We start from the raw sequence: 13776 nt of genomic DNA, 5'->3' as shown, positions 1-13776 counted from the left end.
TTGTTGTTTGTCTTTTGGATGGCAGCCATCCTTACTGGTGTGAGGTGATACCTCATTGTAGTTTTAATTTGCATTTCTCTGATAATTAGCGATGTGGAGCATCTTTTCATGTGTCTGTTGGCCATCTGTATTTCTTTTTTGGAGAACTGTCTGTTCAGTTCCTCTGCCCATTTTTTAATTGGGTTATTTGTTTTTTGTTTGTTGAGGCGTGTGAGCTCTTTATATATTCTGGACGTCAAGCCTTTATCGGATGTGTCATTTTCAAATATATTCTCCCATACTGTAGGGATCCTTCTTGTTCTATTGATGGTGTCTTTTGCTGTACAGAAGCTTTTCAGCTTAATATAGTCCCACTTACTCATTTTTGCTGTTGTTTTCCTTGCCCGGGGAGATATGTTCAAGAAGAGGTCACTCATGTTTATGTCTAAGAGGTTTTTGCCTATGTTTTCTTCCAAGAGTTTAATGGTTTCATGGCTTACATTCAGGTCTTTGATCCATTTTGAGTTTACTTTTGTATATGGGGTTAGACAATGGTCCAGTTTCATTCTCCTACATGTAGCTGTCCAGTTTTGCCAGCACCACCTGTTGAAGAGACTGTCATTCGCCATTGTATGTCCATGGCTCCTTTATCAAATATTAATTGACCATATATGTCTGGGTTAATGTCTGGATTGTCTAGTCTGTTCCATTGGTCTGTGGCTCTGTTCTTGTGCCAGTACCAAATTGTCTTGATTACTATGGCTTTATAGTAGAGCTTGAAGTTGGGGAGTGAGATCCCCCCTACTTTATTCTTCTTTCTCAGGATTGCTTTGGCTATTCGGGGTCTTTGGTGTTTCCATATGAATTTTTGAATTATTAGTTCCAGTTCATTGAATAATGTTGCTGGTAGTTTCATAGAGATTGCATCAAATCTGTATATTGCTTTGGGCAGGATGGCCATTTTGACGATATTAATTCTTCCTAGCCACGAGCATGGGATGAGTTTCCATCTGTTAGTGTCCCCTTTAATTTCTCTTAAGAGTGACTTGTAGTTTTCAGAGTATAAGTCTTTCACTTCTTTGGTTAGGTTTATTCCTAGGTATTTTATTTTTTTGGATGCAATTGTGAATGGAGTTGTTTTCCTAATTTCTGTTTCTGTTGGTTCATTGTTAGTATATGGGAAAGCCACAGACTTCTGTGTGTTGATTTTATATCCTGCAACTTTGCTGTATTCCGATATCAGTTCTAGTAGTTTTGGGGTGGAGTCTTTAGGGTTTTTTATGTACAGTATCATGTCATCTGCAAATAGTGACAGTTTAACTTCTTCTTTACCAATCTGGATTCCTTGTATTTCTTTGTTTTGTCTGATTGCCGTGGCTAGGACCTCCAGTACTATGTTAAATAACAGTGGAGAGAGTGAGCATCCCTGTCTAGTTCCCGATCTCAGAGGAAATGCTTTCAGCTTCTCGCTGTTCAATATAATGTTGGCTGTGGGTTTTTCATAGATGGCCTTTATTATGTTGAGGTACTTGCCCTCTATTCCCATTTTGCTGAGAGTTTTTAACATGAATGGATGTTGAACTTTGTCAAATGCTTTTTCAGCATCTATGGAGATGATCATGTGGTTTTTGTCTTTCTTTTTGTTGATGTGGTGGATGATGTTGATGGACTTTCGAATGTTGTACCATCCTTGCGTCCCTGGGATGAATCCCACTTGGTCATGGTGTATGATCCTTTTGATGTATTTTTGAATTTGGTTTGCTAATATTTTGTTGAGTATTTTTGCATCTACGTTCATCAGCGATATTGGTCTGTAGTTTTCTTTTTTGGTGGGGTCTTTGCCTGGTTTTGGTATTAGGGTGATGTTAGCTTCATAAAATGAGTTTGGGAGTATCCCCTCCTCCTCTATTTTTTGGAAAACTTTAAGGAGAATGGGTATTATGTCTTCCCTGTATGTCTGATAAAATTCCGAGGTAAATCCATCTGGCCCGGGGGTTTTGTGCTTTGGTAGTTTTTTGATTACCGCTTCAATTTCGTTGCTGGTAATTGGTCTGTTTAGATTTTCTGTTTCTTCCTGGGTCAATCTTGGAAGGTTATATTTTTCTAGGAAGTTGTCCATTTCTCCTAGGTTTCCCAGCTTGTTAGCATATAGGTTTTCATAGTATTCTCCAATAATTCTTTGCATTTCCGTAGGGTCCGTCGTGATTTTTCCTTTCTCGTTTCTGATACTGTTGATTTGTGTTGACTCTCTTTTCTTCTTAATAAGTCTGGCTAGAGGCTTATCTATTTTGTTTATTTTCTCGAAGAACCAGCTCTTGGTTTCATTGATTTTTGCTATTGTTTTATTCTTCTCAATTTTATTTATTTCTTCTCTGATCTTTATTATGTCCCTCCTTCTGCTGACCTTAGGCCTCATCTGTTCTTCTTTTTCCAATTTCGATAATTGTGACATTAGACCATTCATTTGGGATTGCTCTTCCTTTTTTAAATATGCTTGGATTGCTATATACTTTCCTCTTAAGACTGCTTTTGCTGTGTCCCACAGAAGTTGGGGCTTAGTGTTGTTGTTGTCATTTGTTTCCATATATTGCTGGATCTCCATTTTGATTTGGTCATTGATCCATTGATTATTTAGGAGCGTGTTGTTAAGCCTCCATGTGTTTGTGAGCCTCTTTGCTTTCTTTGTACAGTTTATTTCTAGTTTTATGCCTTTGTGGTCTGAAAAGTTGGTTGGTAGGATTTCAATCTTTTGGAATTTTCTGAGGCTCTTTTTGTGGCCTAGTATGTGGTCTATTCTGGAGAATGTTCCATGTGCACTTGAGAAGAATGTATATCCCGCTGCTTTTGGATGTAGAGTTCTATAGATGTCTATTAGGTCCATCTGCTCTACTGTGTTGTTCAGTGCTTCCGTGTCCTTACTTATTTTCTGCCCAGTGGATCTATCCTTTGGGGTGAGTGGTGTGTTGAAGTCTCCTAGAATGAATGCATTGCAGTCTATTTCCCCCTTTAGTTCTGTTAGTATTTGTTTCACATATGCTGGTGCTCCTGTGTTGGGTGCATATATATTTAGAATGGTTATATCCTCTTGTTTGACTGAGCCCTTTATCATTATGTAGTGTCCTTCTTTATGTCTTGTTACTTTCTTTGTTTTGAAGTCTATTTTGTCTGATATTAGTACTGCAACCCCTGCTTTCTTCTCACTGTTGTTTGCTTGAAATATGTTTTTCCATCCCTTGACTTTTAGTCTGTACATGTCTTTGGGTTTGAGGTGAGTTTCTTGTAAGCAGCATATAGATGGGTCTTGCTTTTTTATCCATTCTGTTACTCTGTGTCTTTTGATTGGTGCATTCAACCCATTAACATTTAGGGTGACTATTGAAAGATATGTACTTATTGCCATTGCAGGCTTTAAATTCGTGGTTACCAAAGGTTCAAGGTTAGCCTCTTTAGTATCTTACTGCCTAACTTAGCTCGCTTATTGAGCTGTTATATACACTGTCTGGAGATTCTTTTTTTCTCTCCCTTCTTGTTCCTCCTCCTCGATTCTTCATATGTTGGGTGTTTTGTGCTGTGCTCTTTCTAGGAGTGCTCCCATCTAGAGCAGTCCCTGTAAGATGTTCTGTAGAGGTGGTTTGTGGAAAGCAAATTCCCTCAGCTTTTGTTTGTCTGGGAATTGTTTAATCCCACCGTCATATTTGAATGATAGTCGTGCTGGATACAGTATCCTTGGTTCAAGGCCCTTCTGTTTCATTGTATTAAATATCTCATGCCATTCTCTTCTGGCCTGTAGGGTTTCTGTTGAGAAATCTGACGTTAGCCTGATGCGTTTCCCTTTATAGGTGACCTTTTTCTCTCTAGCTGCCTTTAACACTCTTTCCTTGTCCTTGATCTTTGCCATTTTAATTATTATGTGTCTTGGTGTTGCCCTTCTTGGATCCTTTCTGTTGGGGGTTCTGTGTATTTCCGTGGTCTGTTCGATTACTTCCTCCCCCAGTGTGGGGAAGTTTTCAGCAATTATTTCTTCTAAGATACTTTCCATCTCTTTTTCTCTCTTCTTCTTCTTCTGGGACCCCTATAATACGGATATTGTTCCTTTTGGATTGGTCACACAGTTCTCTTAATATTGTTTCATTCCTGGAAATCCTTTTGTCTCTCTCTATGTCAGCTTCTATGCGTTCCTGTTCTCTGATTTCAATTCCATCAATGGCCTCTTGCATTCTATCCATTCTGCTTATAAACCCTTCCAGAGTTTGTTTCATTTCTGCGATCTCCTTTCTGGCATCTGTGATCTCTTTCCGGACTTCATCCCATTTCTCTTGCGTATTTCTCTGCATCTCTGTCAGCATGTTTATGATTCTTATTTTGAATTCTTTTTCAGGAAGACTGGTTAGGTCTGTCTCCTTCTCTGGTGTTGTCTCTGTGATCTTTGTCTGCCTGTAACTTTGCCTTTTCATGGTGATAAGAATAGTCTGCAGAACTGGGACGAGTGACGGCTGGAAGGACTTCCCTTCTTGTTGGTTTGTGGCCCTCCTCTCCTGGGAGAACAGCGCCCTCTAGTGGCTTGTGCTGCACAGCTGCGCGCAGACAGGGTTTCTGCTTCCTGCCCGGCTGCTATGGAGTTAATCTCCGCTGTTGCTGTGGGCATGGCCTGGCTCGGGCAGCTACTCGAAAATGGTGGAGTCGCGTTGGAGCAGGAGCTGCTGGGAGGCTATTTATCTCCGTAAGGGGCCTCCCTGCTCCCTGCAGCCCAGGGGTTAGGGTGCCCAGAGATCTCCGGATTCCCTACCTCTGGATTAAGTGACCCGCCCTGCCCCTTTAAGTCTTCCAAAAAGCACCCGCCAAAACCAAACAACGACCACCAAAAAAAAAAAAAGAAAAAAATTTTTAAATTAAAAAAAAAAAAAATTTTTAATTAAAAAAAAAAAAAAAAGGTGGTCGTTCGTTTTTCTTTATTCTCCGGTGCCAGCCTCAGGCCTCTGCTCACCGGTCTTTCTGCCCTGTTTCCCTAGTATTGGGGTCCCTATCCCTTTAAGACTTCCAAAAATCGCTCGCCAAAACAAAACAGCAAAAAAGCAAAAAAAAATGGTCGCGCGCTTTTCTTATGTCCTCTGGCGCCCAGCCTCCAGTGCCCGCTCACTGTTCTTGCTGCCCTGTTTTCCTAGTATCTAGCGCCCTGCACTCTGGCCCGGATGGCTGGGGCTGGGTGTTCGGCAGTCCTGGGCTCCGTCTCCCTCCGGCTCTACCTGCTCTTCTCCCGCCGGGAGCTGGGGGGAGGGGCGCTCGGCTCCCGTGGGGCCGGGGCTTGTATCTTACCCCCTTCGCGAGGCGCTGGGTTCTCTCAGGTGCGGATGTGGTCTGGATATTGTCCTGTGTCCTCTGGTCTTTATTCTAGGAAGGGTTGTCTTTGTTATATTTTCATAGATATATGTGGTTTTGGGAGGAGATTTCCGCTGGTCTACTCACGCCGCCATCTTCCGCCCCCTGGAGAGTCTTTTCATGTGTCTGTTGGCCATCTGAATTTCTTCTTTGGAGAAGTGTCTGTTCAGATCCTCTGCCCATATTTTAATCAGGTTATTTGCTTTTTGGTTGTTAAAGCACATGAGCTCTTTAAATATTTTGGATGTCAAGCCCTTATCGGATATGTCATTTATGAATATATTCTCCCATACTGTAAGATGCCTCTGGTTCTACTGATAGTGTCCTTTGCTGTACAGAAGCTTTTTAGTTTGATATAGTCCCACTTGTTCATTTTTGCTTTTGTTTCCCTTGCCCAAGGAGGTATGTTCATGAAAAAGTTGCTCATGTTTACATTCAAGATAGTTTTGCCTGTGTTTTCTTCTAAGAGTTTTATGGTTTCATGACTTACATTCAGGTCTTTGATCCAGTTCGAGTTTACATTTGTATATGGAGTTAGACAGTAACCCAGTTTCATTCTCTTACATGTAGCTGTCCAGTTTTGCCAACACCAGTTGTTGAAGAGGCTGTCATTTCCCCACGGTATGTCCATGGCTCCTTTATCCTATATTAATTGGCCATATATGTGTGGGTTTATATCTGGGCTCTCTATTCTGTTCCATTGATCTATGGGTCTGTTCTTGTGCCAGTACCAAATTGTCTTGATTACTGTGGCTTTGTAGTAAAGCTTGAAGTTGGAGAGATAATCCCCCCAGCTTTATTCTTCCTTCTCAGGATTGCTTTGGCTATTTGGGGTCTTTTGTGGTTCCATATGAATTTTAGAACTATTTGTTCCAGTTCATTGAAGAATGCTGTCAGTATTTTGAAAGGGATTGCATTGAATCTGTAGATTGCTTTAGGCAGGATGGCTATTTTGCCAAAATTAAATTCTTCCTATCCAAGAGCATGGGATGAATTTCCATTTATTAGTATCCTCTTTAATTTCTCTCAAGAGTGTTTTGTAGTTTTCAGGGTATAGGTCTTTCACTTCCTTGGTTAGGTTTATTCCTAGGTATATTAATTATTCTTTCTGATGCAATTGTGAATGGAATTGTTTTCCTGATTTCTCTTTCTGCTAGTTCATCATTAATGTATAGGAATGCACAGATTTCTGTGTATTAATTTTGTATCTTTCAACTTTGCTGAATTCATATATTAGTTCTAGTAGTTTTGGAATGGATTCTTTAAGATTTTTTTTATGTACAATATCATGTCGTCTGCAAATAGTGACAGTTTAACTTCTTCCTTAACAAACTGGATGCTATTCATTTCTTTGTGTTGGCTGATTGCAATGGCTAGGACTTCTAGAACTATGTTGAATAAAAGTGGGGAGAGTGGGCATCCTTGTCTTGTTCCTGATCTTAGAAGAAAGGGTTTCAGCTTTTCACTGTTAAGTATGATGTTGGCTGTGGGTTTGTCATACATGGTATTTATTATGTTGAGGCACTTGCCCTCTATACCCATTTTGTGGAGAGTGTTTATCATGAATGGGTGTTGAATTCTGTCAAATACTTTTTCAGCATCTATGGAGATGATCATGTTATTTTTTTCCTTTTTATTGATGTGTAGTGGATGATGTTGATGGATTTTCAAATGTTGTACTATCCTTCCTTGAGTACCACTTTTTGAAACAGTGAGACCAGTCTCCATCCCCCTACCAATAAAAACAAAAACAAAAACCCACCAGAGAGAGAATATAGCTCCCTCTCCCAGTCTTTATAGACTTGCTATGTTCTGAGACGGTCCCTGCCTCATGAGCTCATCTAGGGCTCAGCCCAAGGTGGTGGCTTAAGGTCGTCCCAGGACTTCTTTGAGCATGCCTCTTGCCTAGATGCGTCTTTCTGAATTTTCCATGTGCATGTCTGGTTTTCAGTGTCCTAATTCCCAGAGAATTTTCCCCAGCTGCTCTGGTTTATATGGCTCTTTCTTTCTCAGTGTATGATGTTCTGCCTAGGTGTGTGTGTGTGGGTTTGTAGCCACCTTGTGGCTTCCTTGAGCAGTTCCTGCCACTTGTCTCATTTGTGCTCAGTTATCTGATGATGAGCAAGCCAGTCCTCAGTAGCCTCCTTCTGGAACAGAGCAGACTCACACTTGGATTTGCAAGTAAGGTTGACTGCTCCCTTTCGTTGCAGTAGGGGATCTGGACCCAGGCTACTGACAACCCAGACCAAGACCACACTGCGTCACAAAACCTTCCTATCAGAGAGAGGGTAGCTTTTTCTTGGTTGTGTGCTTACTTAGTTGCTAGCTATAATTGTTTTCAGAGCTCCTGCAGAGTTGGTTCAGAAGCTTCTGGTGTTTTCTTGGTATTTCTGTAGAGATGGGAGCTTGAAGCTTCTTAGTTTACCTTTTTGCTTTACCTTTCATAATAACCTTTTACATGAGAACTTTTTCCAGGTGTTGTCCTTGACATAATTGTTTTTCTAGTAATATAGATATATTCTTAGTGCTTGTAATTCTTATACAGAGATGAGACTTGATTGCGCAGAGCTGTGGAATGTAAAAGCTAGTGACATTCATTTAGTTTTGCAGATGATGTTCTGCTGAAACTATTACTGCTCCAGCAAGTGTTTGTGGTACTGGTTACCCAGAATGTCTTTGGAGTTTACCACAGCCCAGGCTGCTGAATGCTAAGTGTCTGACCTACCCACTGATTTTGGTGGTTTGTTTCTGTGGCATACCTTGGTGTCACCTGGTCCTCAATGAATTTATGACATTTTAAACCCAACTCTTTTCTTAGTAGGTTAAGTCTGTTTACGGATTGTTACATGCTGCCACTGCACTCCTACATCTATGTGCAAAAATGGGCTTGCCTTTGTGTTTGCTTTCTATTTCTCTTCAAGAGCTTGCAGATTCTGAGGAGACCATAGTCCCAGTTTGAGATAGCTAGTGGTGCAAACACTAAGCTTGGCTTCTGGAATGCTTTCCTGGAGGTGTAAGAGCAGCCAGCATGTGCCGACAGGAGATAGTCATTTTGCAAAATTGGGAGGGAACAAGTTCACAAAGGATGGTGAGATTTGGGAATGAGTGGTTTGAGCAAAGGCAGGATATGCTGGTGTTTAGCTGGGATTTTTGGATGAAATGGAGGTGATGAGTATGGCAGCTTAACAGGAGAGGTGATTCTGGAGTTGGGCTGGAGTCAGATCATGAGGACTTAGAGTGATGTTGTGGTTCCCATTTGAGTGTTCTCCTTAATGTCCTCACAGCAGCCCTTTAAAGTAGGGACCCTTTAAAGCAAGGAACTGAGACAAAGAGGTTAAGTATTTTCCCAGGCTCACATACCCAGGACAACAAACAACCAAGACTTATACCTAGGCAGCTGGCTCATGAGCCTGAACTGTGACTGAGGCTCCACTGAATGTGGGCAGGTGTGGCGTGTGTCATCAGAATGAAGGGTGCTTTTCTGTGTGGGTATTGACTCTAGTGGAAGAGAGAGCAGTGTAAAATAACGAGTCCTGCTCTGCCCCTGGAGTTTTGTTCTCAAAATCATGGAGTGGTGTTGAGAGAGCTACCTTAGCTTGTTGGGACGCAGTGTAGGGAAAATACAGGCGTACTTAAAATTTTGTGGTACGTAGTGCCATGGAAAGCATTTGCCTATGTTACCTCCTCATCATGTACTGTAGATTCAGTACCTGCGTTTAAGTGGTCAGAAGTGTTCCTGTTAGATTCCTGTTAATTAAGTAGAATTCCTAATTTTCTCATCATAAAGTATTCATGTTTTATGAAAAACTAGGACACCAGCAGAAACTGGTAGATTATAGTAAACAGAAGAATCTCTCACAGAGGAGTTAGCAAAATCATTTTGTTTTTTAAACATATCAGAACTGTAATAACAAAAGAATTGCTTATACCAAGAACAGAGCTTATAGATGTTGAAATGAGAACAGAGCCATGTGTCCTGGCTTTAGTACAGGGTGACTGACCTTGAGGCTGGACCCAGAGGAGCTTTGGGAGTTCTTGTGGGTCTTCCTGACATTGGACAGGTGGGCGTAGATTTTTTTTCTCTTTTTCTCTTGCACTTTATCTTCATTAGAATTTTCAGATAACCTGCAAGAATAACAGGTTGAACCTGGTGTGCTCGTATGAACTTGAGCAGCTACTACTCACATTCAGCTCCTCCCCACTGCACACACACGTTAGATGTATACTACATATGAGTGCACTTATTTCCTTCTTATTTCCTAGGTATTTAAAGCAAATCCCAGACAAGGTGCTGTCCACCATCCACATTTACATGTGTGTTCCAATCTTATGCCTAGCACAGTTACTCCCAAACACTCACAGAACTTAATTCTCAAAGGCAGAAAATTAGGTACAACTAAGTACCCCCTGAATTTTCAAGAATAGGTTTTTATTACTATTTCCCTTTGGGGGAATATACATGCTAACTTCTTTGGTTGCCGCCATCCCATGAAACTTAATTCAAAGAATACTGAAACACTGTTGAAAGCACAGATGTCTGAAATTCCTTCTGGCTGGGATAATAATTTTAGTTATTTTTTTACGAGTTTATCAGACTAAGAAAAATAATCTGAAACTTTTTTTGTTGCTGTTCAGGGTCTTTGAATTCTGCGTGCTCTGTAGGTGGTGGTGTGTGTAGTAGAATGGCTGCTAGGCAGGGTCTGTGGTAATTTAGAATTTGGATTTGAGTGGCAAGGACATGTGACTGCTGTGCAATGGGCTATTTTTGGTGTCTGGGTGTCGGCTTCTCATCAGAAACCGTAGAAAGTTAGTGTGAGATGTCTTGTTCAGGCCCAGGAAACAGTGCATTGTTATGTGAGCTTTTGAACTCCCGACCATGGGTTGTTGCTTCAGCAAAGAATTAAGTAGTGATGACAGTGAGAAAACTGGCCTGTTACAGAAATCTGCGGAGAAGGAGAAGGAGCTGGAGAAGGAGATAAGTACAGCTTTATCTTCATTATTTGATCCCTCTGGGGGCAGAGAGCTTCACAGGACTGGACTCAGAGCCAGCAGGGCAGCTGCTGGAGCTAATGTGTGCACTGGGGCTTTTGCAAGGCCTGGGCACAAGCAGGGTTGTAGACTGGGGCTGCCAGTTAACTCTGTCTCCTCTTCCATGTGTGTGCTCTTAGCCAGGTCTGAGAACCCGGACGACACCTGCACGTGCGCAGAACACCTTGCTCTTGAGTGGCACAGTGACGTTTGTGGTGCTCCATGCGTGAGTACTGGAAGTGGCCGGGCTTTCTCTGAAGGTGCTTGTTCTCAAGAGGATGAGTCTGTTTCGTGTGTCCAGGGTGTGCAGGAAGGAACCTGTGTAAATAACCATCTCTGCCACTGCCCTGTCACTTATGAAAACTCCATGATACAGAATGAAGTTGCAGTAAAAACTCAGATCATGAGTGATAATGAGAACCACTCTGTAGGTACGTCTGGTAGGGAGATGAAGGATGAAAACTCTATTTGTGTTGGTCACCAACGATGTAGGAGTTCACAGGTGAGCGCACCATGCGGTCTCTGTGTTGTGGATCCTGATGGCCTGGGCATTGCAGATGATATGTGTGCTCCCAGGTGTGGAGCAGCTGCCCCCTCCAAGGGGATTTGCAAAGGGGCCTGGCTGCCAGATAACATCGCGGAAGGGCCCAGGGGGCTCAAGGCACAGCAGGAAGAGCTATCCCCTTATGGCAGGCCATGTCCAAATGCAGTGAAGGACTTGTTTGATGAGGAAACTAAACCTGGTTCTGAACTTCTGGCTGACAGTGACCCACCCTGCCAAATAAATACCAGTGACATGCAGGCTGAGTCCTTAAGGGCAAACGTTCACACCAGGCTCCTGCACAACTGCAGGGAAGGCAGTGCCAGTGAGTTCCATGGTGTGGGCACACCCCCTGAACTAAATACTAACATAGATGCCAGCTCACTAGAGTGTGCGTGTGCCATGCCCGAAGAGAGAGTGAGCCACAGACCAGGACTGGGAAGTCTGATGGGCGAGTCACTCATTAATTTAATGAATGACACTTCAAATGTTGAAGGAAATGGTGAAGCTGGGGTTGTAACAGTTAGTATAGGTCAGAGTTTGCACTCTGAAAGGGAAAGAGAAAATAACTCTGTAAAACTACCAGAGGGCTTGTCCAACTTAGAAGTGAGTGGACCAAACAGCAGTCTTCTTTCCATAAGCTCAAGTAGGTGCATGGCCCCACTGACCTCTGGAAATGAGGGTCTTCCTGTTTGTGCTAATTTCCGAGGGGTAGCCCCTGAAAGACCTGGTGATGCTCCCGGACCTGACCACCCCCTGGGGTCAGTAATGGTGGAGGAGCAGCACTGTGGCGACCATGGCCTGGAGACTAGAAGCATCCAGCTTGCAAACAAAGGAGAGCTGTCTTTGCCATTTGAAAATTGCACCTCCTATCAAGGTGAGGGTGAGGTTAGCACTTTTCAACATGAGAATCTTGCTAAGAGGACTTTTGAATGGATATCTCATCAGGCCCATTTGTGTGCTGAAGATCCTGGGGCCAGCAAGGCCCAGGCTCAGGCCCAGATCTGTGATGTAACTCTTGTGATGCAGGGAATAGCCTCAGGGTGTGAGTTCCAAAGAACAGACACTCCGGAGCTCAGAATTCCCCAGGAAGTGCCTCCAAATAGCAAGTCTCTTGATGGTTCCAGGTATCTTAAGAGTAACTTTATTTCTTCTGCATTTGTTTTCACCTGCAATGAAGAAGAAAGTAGAACAGGCTTATATTATAGAACAGAAGCTGAAATGTGTGTGAAGAGCTCAGAGAGTGACCCTCACAGATTAGAAAACACTGGAGAAGAGTCACTGAACGCTCATCATAGGGAGACAAGTGAGAACGACATAGGGAACATCGTGTCAGGTGCTAGAACAGCTTGCGACTGGGAAACAGATACACTGAAGTGCACGGCAATGCCCAGTGTAACAGAAACTCCTGAGTTTGCAGCAAACCAAATAGATAAAAGTGATGAAACCTGTAGAGTGAATAACTATAGACGTAAAAGTCTAAATCTTCTACCACCTTTAAACCTAAGTTTGAATTCAGGTTCACAGGAGTCAGGAGTAGAGGAGAATCACTCTGTCAACAGTGTTGAACATCTGGGACAGACACAGGTTTTCTGCAAATCAGCTGAAGAAGCTTCTGGTGCCTTTGGTGGTGGTGCGTCTGGTATGAGTGAACCAAAACCAGCAGGGGAGGGACAGAAGGGCAATGCTGATCCCAACATCACTGACTGTGTGGGGCCATGTGGGCCAAACAGGCCAGGCAGACATGCATGCCATCTCAGCTGCAGGAACACTAGGCCTACAGTCACAGATCCTGCCTTAAACGGTGACGTGGGTTTTGTGGGAGATGTAAAGGTGATTTTGGAAAAGATGGAGGTATGTGAACCTCTTGAGGGGTATTCCTGCTTGGCTGGGGTTGGTCCTACCCAGGTGGACAGATACCCAGCTGCTCCTCAAGAAGTGCTGCAGGTAATTCCCACCACCCCAGGTGACAGCAGAGAAATGGTAGAACCAGGTAGTGAGGACCATGTTTTATTCACAGAAGAAAATCCCCCGAAAGGGGATTTGCAGAGCTTCTCAGAGGAATTGTACTCCCGGTTTCTGAATGAACTTTCCTATTACCCGATGGGCACGTGTGCAAGTCAGATATCTTCTCAAAGACTGGCCGGCGGTTACAGTGGATATCTGGAGGGCTGCCTGTGGGCTGATTGGGTTGTGACAGATGTTTTAGTAGGTAAACAGGTATTGAGTGAGGACCTGTGCGGGAAGCCACAGGACACAGAGATGGCTTTGTTTTGGGTGGAAAAGCCCCCTTATCTGCTACCAGTGGCAGAAGATGGGGTTATTTGGGAATGGCAAAATAGAGATACAGAGTTGGTAAGTATGTTTGAACAATTTTTGTTGTGATGTGATACACTAGTGTTTTGTTTTGATTGCTTTTGATTTTAAAATTAATGAAAATTTCTTCCAAACAATGCATGGTCAGTTTGAATGTTTATGTAAGGCTGTGAGTTACTCTAGTCAACTTTATGCACACTCTCCCGCTTGGAAAAGGTTAAGTTCTGCTTGCTGGGTTTAAGCCAGAGCTTGTGTGTCATCTGTTTTTAGCACTAACCCCCACACTGCTGGGCCTTGAGACACAGCACAGTGCAGACTGCCTCTGTGTGGATGTTGTGCATGTACTCATGGTGGCCACCTGCCCAGCCCTGTTCTCTCCCCATCTCCTTGTTGGAGCAGAATGAGCATTTGCCCATTGAATATTTAAAACCATTACCAAAAGTTCCCATTGCAGGATAAATGAATCTAACTCTGCTTTCAGCTACTTTCGTATGGTAACTAAGGCAGGTAGAATGTGCTTTTACCTGGCTCTAAAA

The 13776-nt window shown here is 42.9% G+C and overlaps 1 protein-coding gene across 3 annotated transcripts in view; it reads left to right on the top strand.

The window, feature by feature from the left end:
- LARP4B (La ribonucleoprotein 4B) overlaps positions 1 to 13776 on the top strand; it is a 141642-nt gene that overhangs the window by 50226 nt on the left and 77640 nt on the right. Inside the window, exon 1 of one of the 3 annotated variants that reach the window (XM_057498102.1) lies at positions 10082 to 10609. The exons of 1 other annotated variant lie outside the window; for it this stretch is intronic. In XM_057498102.1, the coding sequence (XP_057354085.1) occupies positions 10232 to 10609 (378 nt within the window). In that variant the 5' untranslated portion in view covers positions 10082 to 10231. Of the gene's footprint in view, positions 1 to 10081; positions 10610 to 13776 lie in introns of those variants that run through there. One more of the 3 variants, XM_057498101.1, reaches the window with a different exon arrangement.

The sequence above is a fragment of the Manis pentadactyla genome, chromosome 3 (genome assembly GCF_030020395.1).
Source record: "Manis pentadactyla isolate mManPen7 chromosome 3, mManPen7.hap1, whole genome shotgun sequence".
Taxonomy (NCBI): Eukaryota; Metazoa; Chordata; class Mammalia; order Pholidota; family Manidae; genus Manis; species Manis pentadactyla.
Note: the sequence above shows the minus strand (reverse complement) of the source record. Positions and strands in the feature narration are given on the sequence as shown.